The 12,897-nt window shown below is 47.8% G+C and overlaps 1 protein-coding gene across 6 annotated transcripts in view; it reads right to left on the reverse strand.

Annotated features, from left to right (window-relative positions):
* Nucleotides 1–716: 716 nt before the first annotated feature.
* The window catches only part of ACACA (acetyl-CoA carboxylase alpha), a 242,979-nt gene continuing 230,798 nt past the window's right edge, over nucleotides 717–12,897 (reverse strand). For all 6 annotated transcript variants that reach the window (XM_028109119.2, XM_028109115.2, XM_028109116.2 and 3 more), the window contains 3 exons: nucleotides 12,624–12,794; nucleotides 5,327–5,463; nucleotides 717–3,634 (listed from right to left, as the gene is read on the reverse strand). In XM_028109119.2, the coding sequence (XP_027964920.1) occupies nucleotides 3,511–3,634; nucleotides 5,327–5,463; nucleotides 12,624–12,794 (432 nt within the window). In that variant the 3' untranslated portion in view covers nucleotides 717–3,510. The remainder of the gene's footprint in view (nucleotides 3,635–5,326; nucleotides 5,464–12,623; nucleotides 12,795–12,897) is intronic.

Genomic DNA, 12,897 nt, shown 5'->3' on the forward strand with positions numbered 1-12,897 from the left:
CCTTAACTGTCTGCACCACTCATGTGGCCCTTACCACTTTCTGCCTCACTGTATGGATCAGGTGGGCTCAGCTTTTGGCCTTGCAGTTCTCAGCCAAGGAGCCAGCATTTGAGTTCACCTCCCAGCTCAGTTCCTCTCTAGGCCTCTCGCCAAGCCTTGCACATTGGAAGGAGCACAGAAAGGGTCCTCCCTGTGATGGTAATCAGGCCCTTGTATTCATCACCGTATCCTTGTTTTTCAGTTGGGGAAATGTCGGTGGGCCTGGGACTAGATCTCGGAATCCCTGCTGTTCTAGCTTGTATTATCCCGGTGATACTAGTGGAGGTTTTAAATTTTCTTTTATTAAAAAGACCAGTGAAAGAAATATCACTCCCCAACAGAAGAAAGCACTTTATGTGTCAGGAAAGTTCCCGGAGGCAAGAGCAGAATCTTTTCCCATTCGTCTTGCTGACCTTCCCCAGCACCGCAGGGACAGCTTTAAGTTCACATTTTGGGGTCTGCTTCTCATCTGCCTGCTTAGGGAGGAGGGAAGAAGGTCCAAGGCCTCTATGCCGACCAGGACTCTCTGCCCATGGAGTGTGGCAGCTGGTGGCAAAGAGTAGTAATTTTCCCTCACATCTCCCTTATTACTCTTTCTAAGAACATCTACCTTAAGGTGATTCAAGTGGATATATATTCACAATATATTATATAGACATATAAAATAAATATAAAAAAACATTTAAAACATTTTATTTTAGAAAAAAAAACTCCCTCTGCTTTGCTAAACATCCCAGAGAGACAGACACACAGCATACCAAGCTTAATTATCAGCAAAGGCCGGTGCTTCCCTTCCCTACTGTCTTGCGGCTTCTACCTTTCTTTGCAAATGTTTAGGGATTGGTGTTTGCTCTTTGCTTCAGCCACATGGATTTCCAGTGAGGAACTGAGGCAGAGGGTTGAAGGCACACAAGCATGAGATTCCTGCCCCTAGTGCCTTTTTGTGCCCAAAGTTAGCGTTCAAAATCCATTAAGCAGCTAAATTAAGAGAATCCATAACCTTTCCATAAAACTGGCCTGAGGTGAGCTCTGAAAATGGTTCACTATTCACTTGACCCAGAAAATCCCACAAAATCATGCAAACCAAGAAGTTCCTTTTAAAAACACCCCTGAAACTGCCCAGGCCATCAAGGGCATGTGTTATCTGAAAAACCAAGTCTCCGAACGATGTCACTTTGCAGAAGCAATGCAAGCATGCTGTTCTGTCCCTATAACGGACAGAGGCTCAGCCTACCTCTGCCGAAAGCCCCCTGCTCAGTGGAGCACGAATGAAGTAGCTGGGCATGGGTTGAAATGACAAACAGTGACTCTTCTACAAATGTGGAGGTTTATTTCAACAAAATGTGAAAAGAATACATTTGACTGATGCTCCTTGCTCATCAGGGTATGTGTCCATCGAATTCTCAATGAGACAAGTGAAGGCTGCTTTGTGAATGAAGTGAATATGGCAATCTCTGCTCAAGCAAGTCCTGGTCAATACATCATTTATACTCCTCCTAGCTCAGTAACCTTGCGTATGTAATGGGCTGGGGGAATATCAGATTGCTCATGTTCTATGGCTCTTTCTGGCTTCTCTGTATGAAAAATCCCTGTCTGGGGGAAGACCTGCTGTGAGGTGTTCTGGGGATGGGGGAATAGGCCGAACAGACTTCTAGAGAGGAACCGTATTCACGTAGTGTGTCATAATCTGGCGAAGAGGGAGAGGTAAAACAAGTGTGGCCCGCCCTGCCTCTGAAGAAATACCAGGGCGAGCAGAGGGGTTTGTACCACCTACAGGTATGTGGAATTTTACTAATTACGGAAAAGAATCACCTGGTCCAAGACGAATCCAATTTTTACTTAAGCTGATACCAGCAGTAGTGGATGCTTCTTTCTGGACTGAACATTGTTCCCCACCTCTTCCTGCCCTCTCTGATGGTGCCGAATGTCTGCACCTTGCACCAGGGCAGCCTGGCCGAGGCTCCGAGCTCCAGCGGGCGGTCAGCGATGGATCCAGCTACATGGTGCCCGTCTGCACACACGGTTCCCAAAGAAGGGAGGCGGGGCTCATTCTTGTGTGCGTACTCTAGCGTTAAGGCTCAAAACTGTAGCTTGTACAAAAGTATTTCATACCACTGCACTAAAATGTCTTAGTGATTTATTTCCTCCTTGGTCATCAGGGACAAATGCAATTAGCTGCACCGTAAGAACTAGATGCTACACCAGCCCTGATCACCTGCCACCTTGCTTTAGGAACACCAATGGGGGAATCCGTAAACTCTTTCCTTCTTGAATAAACGGATTGTTGAAAATAAACTATCTCCACCACTGGTGAGGAGGCCACCGGCCAGGGAGGGACCAGTGAGCCTGGAAGACAGCAGCACCACGATGGAGTTGTAGATAATCTTAAGGTCATGTGGATTCTCTGTTCCCTGGAAGCCTGCTCACACCGGGGAAGGCCAGTTCCTGGTGCTGACAGCACAGACTTCACCAGGGATCCTTTCAACAGCTGTGGGGAGACCCAGAGGGAGTAGGAGAGTTGCCCTGGAAATAGAGCTGAGAGACTCCGTAGGCACTAGTAACCTTTTATAACTATCAAAGCTCCAGGCTTAATAGTAAGTCCTAAAAGAGAGAGACTATCCGGCCCCCTCTCCCTGTGGCATGAGTAACTACTTGCCATCAGCGCCAGAAAGGGCCGTTCCCCCAGGCTCCTTTCTGGCCCCTGCTCAGGCTACTGCACTGCCTATGTGGCTCCCAGCAGGTTGCACCAGCTGGGTGAGCAGGGACATGCAAGGTATTGATGGGTCAACCATCCTTCCATTTGTTCTAAGAGAATCAAACCCACAGTTGAGGCCCCTAAATCACCAACATTGACTTGGTCTGCTTCTTGGATCATGGTTTTGCCCTCATCTTTGAGTTCCCACGGAGCTTGAAGATTTCACACTCCATGAAGAAGAAACAGGTCCCTTGGTGTGATTAAATTGGGAACTATTCCTCTCCTATACCTAGTGGGTACCGGGCTGAACGTGGAGGTAAAAAAAACAATGGACTTGGAGGCTTCCTCCTCCTCGCCCCAGCCCTCCTCTGCTGCCTGTGGCTGCAGGCTCATGGGGCCAGGGGTGAGGGCGGGCTGCTGACTGCCTGGCAACACCTCCCATTTCCCTGCACTGGGACCAAGGAGCTGGCAGGCCAGCAGCAGCCCTGCTTTTGTGTAGTGAGACCTCATGGTACAGGCTTGTACCCTTCATTGCCTTCGCAGGTCCTGGCAGGGGCAGAGGGCTGTAGTCACAGACAAGGTAATAAATACTGAATGGGATAGGTGTGACCGCTGGGGGCTCTGTGACCCTTTATCCCAGTATGTCATGCATAACCTGAAAACGTTCAAGGGGAAGCAAAATGCCACTTGGATTCCAGGGCTGGGTCTCCGGTGCCTTCGGCGGTAAGAGGCAGCTTTTCTCCAGAGGCAGGGCGGGGTCGGGCAGGAAGCTCTTCCTACGTTGAAGGGGAGTCCATCGTGGAGAGGATCCGCACGACCTCTGCTCGCTGCGTGGGTGAGATGTGCTGAGTCATGTGGACGATGGAGTCCATGGCAACCTCGGGATTGGCCTGTACCAAGCTGAAGGGGAAGATGGGGGATGGTGAAGGAGAGAGAGGCAGCAGCGTACAGACGAGGGAAGCTTAAGAACCGTCTGATAACATGCTGACAGAACCCACTGCAGACACTGGCCACCACCTCACCTCATCTGTCCTCCTACATGAAAAAAGTCCCCAGCAGCAAGGCAAGTACAAGATGGACCTGACACGTTTTGCTATGTCAGAAAGTTAAGGAATTACTTAAAAAACTAAACACCCCAACAAAAGCAATGGGGGCGTGTCACAAAGAAAGTGGAACCCGCACAAAGGTGCTTCCATTGGCTAAATCTGGGACATTTTGGGCATTCAAGTGAGTGTAATAATGAACTGCAAATTATTAAACAAATTCATGATCGATGTAGACTAATGAATACATACATGAATGGAGGAAGAGAGACGACTTTTTGCTTACAGGAGAACTGAAGTGGGTATGGTGGAGGACACAGAGTTGGGAAGTTATCCTTTTGCAACCTCGCCATAAAGACTGGATCAGACAAGAGCCTTCCATGGATGCTAGATGTAGGTGGAAATCCTGCTGAAGAACAGGCTATCTGCATGGCTTTCAAGTGTCTCCTCACAGACTGATTGCTTATTAGGTGCAATGGGGGAAATCAGTAAGTATGCAGTGGAGAAACTGAGTAACATCTTGACCAGGTGATTCTAACATCAGGAGGGGCAGATGACATCATGTCTCCAGACATGGTGCCCTGTGAAGGCCCCTTCATGTATGTAATATTCCAGTGGAGAATGTATAACCTGAATCTAATCATGAGAAAACATCAGACAAAATCAAAACGAGCATGTTTTACGAATAGTGGATTAGATATAAGCTTCTATCAATGTTGGGGCGCCTGGGTGGCTCAGTCGGTTAAGTGTCTGACTCTTGACTTTGGCTCAGGTCATGAGACTGAGCCCCGCATTAGGCTCTGTGCTGAGCATGGATCCTGCTTGGGATTCTCTCTCTCCTTCTCCCTCTGCCTCTCCTCTCCTCTCTATCTCAAGAAAGAAACAAAACTTCTATCAATGTTAAATGTACTAAAATTGATCCTACTGTGGTTATGTAAGAGAATATCCATATTAGCAAATACACACTTTAATATTTAGGGTAAAGGGCCGTGATGGGCCATGATCTATGTAACTTAACCCTTAGTAGGTATATGGGAACATGTATCTATGGGAAAGCAAGCACACGCACAAGTGATAAAGCAAATGGGGTAAACTGTAAATAATGGGTCCATCTGAGTACAAATCTGTCTTCTGCACTGACATTTACAAATGTCCCCAGCCGTCCCCACCACCCATTCGATGGAGAATACTGAAAACCCTTGGCTGCGGGAGGGGAGGAGGTAGTTTCCCACGATGCTGCCATGGAGTCAGCTTTTCTCACAGAATCATTCATCCAGTCAGAAGACCTGCACTTGGAGCTAACAGTTGGGCACAATGAACTAAGTCTTCATCTAGCGGAGATTACTAAGTGCCCTAGGGACCAAGAGCTGAGAAAGAGTTGTGTTTCAGGGCTCTATCTTTATCGGAGGGTCCACTACAGTGGTCTCAAACAGAAAAAAACCTCACAAAGATTGTAAGGCACCACCTCACGATTTGTTCTTAAATCTTTGCTCCTTCCAAGGAAGCGAGCCCAATTTCTCCTACAGAAATCCCCCACTGAGGGTCTCACCTGCGGATCTGCTTGAGAACATAGTCTCTGCTGATATATTTGATGTTTTCCTCGATTACTGAGCGAACGCCATCTTCCTCGGTCAGCTGTTTCTCCAGCCACTCCACCAGATCCTTGTTATTGTCCCAAACGTAGGCCTGCAGACAGACAACTCTCGGTCAAACACCAGGGGCCAGGCCAGGCTGGACACCCTGATAGTTCATGATCTGTAAAGTTCATTCCAACAGCTTGCTCACTGTAAGAGAGCTGTTCACGATTCTCCGCTACTGTTGGCATTGGGGTGGACAGAAGCCTCAGGACAGGGGCTGTCCTCATTCTTTCCTTCTCTTGGGACAAGATGCCTCTTGGGCCCCTGGAGGCCTCAGTGCTCACACTGACGCAAGTCCTATGATTCTAGGGCTCTATCTAGTCCACAAAGCCTGAGAGAATGTAATCAGCTGCTGGTCTTGACGGAAACAAACAGTTAAAAGCCCAAATTGTTTAGTCAAGTGCTGACTGAGGGGCACCTCAGACAGTAGAGCATGTGACTCTGGATCTCGTGGTTGTGAGTCCAAGACCCACGTCGGTGTAGAGTTTATTTAAAAAATAAAAGTCCACGTCAGTCGGTTGAGCATCCAACTCTTGATTTCTGCTCAGGTCATGATCTCAGGGTCGTGAGATCAAGCCTGGTGTCCAGCTCCATGCTCAGCGCAGAGCCTGCATGAGATTCTCTCTCCCCCTCCCCCATGACCCCCGTTTGCATGTGCACTCTAAATAAATAAAATCTTAAAAAAAAAATTGAAATGTGTCTTTTCTGAGGAGGTGAGCCACAATTCTTAAGCTGGCAGATGAGTTGCCTGGTTGTGGAAGGCTCTTTCAACGAGGCATGGAGGGGGAGTCTTGCTGCTAGGGGAGAGCCACTAGGTCAGAAACCTACCCCCCATTTTACTTTCTATGAGAATATGCCACAGGGGCAAGGCGTCTGTAACCCTGAAAGTCTCAACAAACCACCTTGTGCCTTTTTTTCGAGATCATTTAGCTGAGTATTTCCTAGGTAGTTGACTACATAATAATTCAGGAGTGTGTTAGAAACCTAATAGCCTTCTCCTTGCTCTCTTCTCCTCTCATTTTCTTTACAAATCATTTAGGAATCGTTTTGTTAATGGTTTCCGGAAAACCAAGTACCACCATTAGGGCTCATTCATATTTATGTCATTTTGTTTGGGTAATTAAACACAAAGCTCGTCATTTAAAGGTGCGCTATCCTTCTCTGTTATCACTAACGAAGTCAAAGTCAGAATGACAATGAGTTTGGCGCTATAATTTAATAGGTGGGTGCATTAGGGACTCTCGGAGGCTTTGAGGCTTGAGATGTGGCTCAGGAAACCTGTATACAAGTGAGGCACTGGAGCACGGCTGTCACTCCAGGACCCACGAGGCACAGAGGGAGTGTCTTCTTCCCACCCTTCAAGGGCAGCACGCAGTTAGAAACCGAGTGCGGTGTGGTGTGGTTTTCTAACTTTCTATTTCATGCCTTCAAAAAGAATGGTTTCTCGCAGACTCTCACTTCCTCATCTCTAACTTCGCTGGTGGGTTAGCTGTGACTGCTTATTTATTACGTCATGTGACTGACTTCCACATTTCTAAAAATTCTTAAGGTGTCCTTCAGAGTTGAAGGATTAAGGAGCCCAGGATTAAGGGTCAGCAGTGCACCCTTCCTAGTTTTTTTTTTTTTTTTAAAGATTTTTATTTATTTATTCATGAGAGACAGAGAGAGAGGCAGAGAGAGAAGCAGGCTCCCAAGGACCAGGGAGCCTGATGCGGGACTCGATCCCAGGACTCTGGGATCATGACCTGAGCCGAAGGCAGATGCCTAACCATCTGAGCCACCCAGGCGCCCGCACCCTTCCTAGTTCTTTTATGCAGTTCTCTTTCTGGCCCCCAACGTGCCTGCTCTGTTTGGAATAGCAGCTACAAAGATCAGCTCTCCTTGTCAGGGTGGGATGGCCAAGCCCCTGTCAGCCTGAGCCTTGGTCAGGACTCTGCTGCCATCTCTGGGGCAAAGGGCAGGGAAGTGTCTTGTTCTGAAGGCAAGGAGGTGCTACGTCAATCTCTCCTGACAAAGTGGGTGGGTGGTGCTGTTTTCCCCACGATGCAGTGATCTCTCTGGCATCCCAGCCCCGTGCACCCCACACATAGGGACTGGATACACCGGGACTCTTATCCGCTGCCACCGAACTCGGACATGTCCATCTCTATCATTGGTAATTTAGACTTCTCCATGGCTTGAGGACTTATGCACATGCCCTTACTTATGCAGATTTTGGGGGTTGGAAAAAACAAAACAGTGAATGCTTCTTGGGTTTCAGAATGGGGAAAAAAAAAAAAAAACAACAACTAGATTTACCCAAGAATCCCAAAGCCTTTAGTTTAGAATATTTAATACTCTTATTAATCATTTTTAATCCGTTTGCTTTTAATTAAGAAACAGCATGATGCTTTCCTATCAACATATGCCAGGGAGCAGATTAATTGTGGCTTAAGATAACTCTCCTTGATTGGTGTAATGTATTAGCTAACGAGATGCCTGCTTCTAACGATGCTTAGACACTATGCTGGAAAGCCAGCTACCCTCTAGAGAAAACTCTTCTGCCTTCCCCTCCTGCAGCCACAGAATATGCTAGGTGTTTAAATTAAACATTTAAAAAGTTCCTAGACAGGATTAAGGCAACACATTCCAAGTTTTGGAGTTGCTGCTCTCAAAAACGGCCCCATATATGAAAGACTTGCTGTTCCCTCAAAATAGAACTGGATGACAACCACCAAGCCAAACCTCAGTAAAGTTTCCATCACGGCAGAATACACCAAGGTGAAGGGGTCGCAAATCCTAGTCAATAGCATTTGTAGCAAGAATAAACAAACACACACAAAAAAAGAATATACAAACATAAGCACCCACAGTGCCACAGGGTTTTGTTAACAGGCCTGGGAGGGTTTAAGGTACTGCTGTGGCCTGAGATCACTGGGAAAGAGCAAGGCTCCCTTCCACGGAGTTAGAGAGGCTACGGTTCCTTGTCTGCCCTCCTAGAACAAAGATGTTAAGACTCATCATTCCAGCCATCCAGAAGGACAGGCCAACCCTATTCCCAGAAAGAAAGCCCTTATTATTTCCCTCCTTAAAATTATGAAAACGTGGCTGATTATACCCAGTGTTCCAGTGTGGATTTTAAAAGCAAGCGTGAAATGCTGGACTGTTACTCTCATGACAGGCCTGGGCTCGTAAGTCACCTGCCTCACACTCATCCCAATCAGAACATTTTAATACTAATAAAGTATTGATAATTAAACATCACAACGCTAGGCCTTACAATGAATGTTCAGCGGATGCTTTATCTTTCTCTGCATCAGTGGATAAGTATCTCAGGCACTACACAGTCTAATTGTATGTAGTAATTAGTCTATCGCACAAAATCTAAATGACCTGTTTAGAAAGTTTCCTTTCTAAGTATTGGATAGGTGTTAAGTCCTCCTTATTCAATGTACAGGAGGACCAGAGAATGACCAGGGCACTGTCTGATGGATGTGAGTCCTGATTACCATGCCCTGTAAATAACACATCTTGGGAGCTATCTGGAGACACCTCCGGCAATGTGATTTTTTTCTGAGGCTTTGGAGTAAAATAGCAAACAGCCATGTGGGCTGGGGTGGCCTGGGGACCCCGTCTCCTCAGAGCTACTCCAGTCTCAGCCCCATCCAGGGCCAAAAACATGTTTTCTAGGTTCTGCCTTCCCTCCTCCTTCCCTGGCCTGAAATCAAAAGTTTGGTGCATGAGACTCATCCAGGGGTAGCTTGAGGCTGGGCTTTGGGGACAGGGGAAATCATATAACCCTATCATTGGTGCTTTTTCCTCTGTCATCCTCACAGGGGCCTCCGCTGACTGACTAACTCGTTTGGAAATCCAGAGTACAAGTGAATGGATGGTGAACGATCTGGATCATAAGAATGAATTTTGGCACCCTAGATTATGGGTAAGTTAGAGCAAGCCACATCAAAGCACACACACTGCAAATAGACTGTGCTCATGACTCCTGCCACGATCATGAAGTCACACGTCTGTTGCTCTTAGTTTACCCTCTGACGTGTGCTGAGCTGAGAGAGGAGGGGCAAACGGGCATCTCTTGAGTGTCTACTGAGTGCCAGGCACTGTGCTTCATACCTTCATCATGTTATTTAAAACTCACTGAACCCCGTGAAAGAAACATCTTCTCTATTTTACACAGGAAGGGACAGAGGCTTAAATAAATACCATGTCCAAGCCGGCAAGGCTGGGATGCGCCATGTTCGTGAGATTCCAAAAACCACGTTCTGCTCATGGCCCCACACAGTTCCCATCTCAGTTTCTACTACCGGGGCTTGGGGGGAAAAAATCAGTCTTTGAAATTCCACATACCTCAGACTGTGGGTCTAAGAATCGAGACAGAGAACCTACCCGCACAACAGACACGCACTGTATTTCTATGACCCAATTTAAACCGAAATTCTTGGTACTGTTTTCAGGGAGCTGCAGTGATGCTTTGCTTCTCTCTGCAGCGAAGCCCTGAATCATAAACCTTACTATTTCCCACAGCAGGACTGTTCCAGTGTGTTCCCACAGAGTCCCGTGACTCCCGGGAACAGATTCCTCTATGTGAAACAAGAGAATTGCCCTGCTCTAAGTCACATAACATCGCAGTGTCTTCAAATTTTCTGTCCCTCAATCTCTTTCTTCAGGATGGAGATTAAAAAAAAAAAAATTCTCTGGGACAAAAGAACACACAGCATGGCTCAGAGATGCCTATCAGTAAATGCCTTTCCCTGCCAGTAACCACAGAGGATCAGAGGGTCACTTCCTGGTGCAAAGCCAAGGTCTAGACTTGGCTGGTGTTTGCACTTGAGACCCAGTGGCACAATATCTATCACTGTTTGAAGAACCAGGGGAGGTGGAGGGGTGACATTTTTAAGGTTTCAAGCCAGTCCCCAATACAGAGCCAATTCTATGCCAGCCCCTTAGAGGCAGCACAGACTGCTTCTGAACCGTGCAACACTTTCTTCTCTCAAGGGCGCTACAGATTTTATCAGCCACCCCCCCCACTCAACTAGTCCTGCTGAGCCTGCAGAATATGGAAGGAGGTTTCAAAGCCACATCCTAGCATCCCTGCCCTTCCTTTCTCTCCTCAGCTGTCCTCCTAGACTAAAGAGCTCAAGAGAATGTGGTCTTTTGTAGATGGATGGAGGGAAGGAATAGCCTAAGTGCCTAGGTAGTTGGCTCCCAGTGCCTCCTGCCCTATGGGGCTGGAATTGTCTCCTGCACTCGATTTCCAGCTGGGGTCTGTGTACAGACAACCCACTGTTCCCTCCAGCTCTACGAGACAGCAAGGACCTGCTGCTCCAGATGCACCGTCCCCTGGCTACAAGATGCTAAGGATCAACTGAGGGCCTATCCACTCACTTCATGCTCGGAGGGAAGCTATTCCTTCTCCTCATCCTTGTGCTTACTGAGGCCATGCACGTCCATTACTGACTAACGTGGTAGGAAGGCGGTGCAGGCCGCTCCTGGCGCCACACACACACACTCTCTCTCTCTCTCTCTCCCTCCCTCTCTCCCTCCATTTACCTAGCTGGCCACTCTTAACTGGAAAACAACCTCTTATTTTACACTTGCGTGACTTTCAATGCCAACTTCCACTAGAAGCTGCCAGTAGCCACTGACAAAATTGTCTCACTCAATTATGATGCCACAGACTGACCTTAACCTGAACCAGATGTCGCATAAGGCTGCGCTTGCCCGCTGCACATCTGAAATATTTATCTAAAGAAGCTTTTCAGTCGTAAAGAAATGGGTAGGCTTAACACAGAGGTGAATCTTAGAAGCACCCAGATTCACTGGCTTTAACAATGATGGCAAATCCTGGGAGTTCCTTCCTGAGAACAGTCAACAGAGATGTCAAGAAACACTTTGCAGGAAGAGGCTCAAGGGCCTGCCCTCCTTCAGCATGCTAACTCAGGAGGCACCAAATGTTCGATCAAAACAGCTATCAGGAAAAGACAGTTTCAGCATATACTATCGATATTCTGATAAAATGGATATATGACATATATGATTTACTTTTAACCCATATAATAACTACCAATAAAGGTCAATTTCTTTTTCTTAGTGAAGTAAATAGAGGAAATAAAAGTTCGAACTCTTTCTTCCCATCCTCTCATGGACTGTCTTGTGCAGCCCACAATTCCAGGGGCAAACGCTGGTGGCCCGTCAACCTGGGCTCAGGCCCAGCCCTGGGGCCAGAGGATCAGGGACACCATCTCAGTGGGGGCACTGGTCCAAGCCCTGTGTCCTCTCCATGAGATCATCCCAAGAAGATGCAGGATTCATGGTTCCCTGCAGGCAGGGGGACATTTCCCAGCTCAGATCTGAAACCAGAAGCTCTTCAGGTAAAGCCCCAGTACCTCCTGCCTACGTAACCATTACCTCTGATTAGGCTTCTTGCTCCTGACCCTTGAAGTTCCACCCCTACCCAGCCTCCTGAGTGGTCTTCCTGCAACACAAATCAGAGCACGTCACTCTGCTGCTTTAAATACCTCAGTGGCTCCCCAAAGACTGCAGTCCAAACCCTCAGCACACCTTCCACGGACCCACACAATCCCAATCTCTTGGGATCTCTCGCCATCTTGAAATATCTGCAGTGCTTTGGATGCATGATACTCTTGCTATCAGGCCTTAAAACATGCCATTCCTTCTTCCTGGAACATTCCTCCTACCTTCCCCCTACTCCTCATCCCCATCCCAACCTTTTCTGCTGGTTCATTCCTACTTTGTTTTCAGGTCTGCTGAGACACCACTTATAGAAGTCCTCAACTCTCCTCCTCCTTCCCACAGAGTGGCTCAGATGCCCTTCTCTGTGCTCCATGATGTCCTGGGTGTGCTATGTTTGATATCGGCCACACTGTTGTACATGACCTCTTGGCCAATCCATCTCTCCCTCGAGATGGTGGGCTTGGTGTGGATAGGAAGAGCATTTGCCTCTTTCACTTTCGGGGCCTAATGCAGTGTCTGGTACATAGTAAGTCTTCAAAAAGGTTTGCTGAAGGACAGAATGAGCAGCAAAAAATGTCCTAGGACCTCTTCTAACAAGCTATCATGACATGTCTCTGTATGGGGAGGAGACAGGGCTGAGGCCTGTGGGCTTCCCTTCCGCTTCTGCCTTGAGAGGCCTGGGGATCCTCAGGTGGGGGTAAGGAGCAGAACAAGAAGGCTCCTCTGAGGGCATCCACCTACCTTCACGGTCCCTTCCACTTCTACAAACCAGCGCCGTAACATGGCCTGGATCTGGCCATCAGTCAGCTCTGGGTTGGCGTTGTGGATTTTCTTTTTGACCAGGTCCTCCAGCAGGAGACGCCGCAGCCTCCAGTAGAAGAAAGTGCGGGCTGTCCTCCAGTCCAGGATGTCCTATGTACACAGAGGAACACGCTCAGCCACCGCAGCCCCAAGCCCTGCGCGGTGCCCAGTCCAGAGGGAGCTCCACTGGCACAAAAACCCATCCTCTAGCAGG

This window comes from Eumetopias jubatus, unplaced genomic scaffold, assembly GCF_037043125.1.
Source record: "Eumetopias jubatus isolate StellerSeaLion01/CBP00866 unplaced genomic scaffold, mEumJub1_p1.0 scaffold_10, whole genome shotgun sequence".
NCBI classification, from domain to species: Eukaryota; Metazoa; Chordata; class Mammalia; order Carnivora; family Otariidae; genus Eumetopias; species Eumetopias jubatus.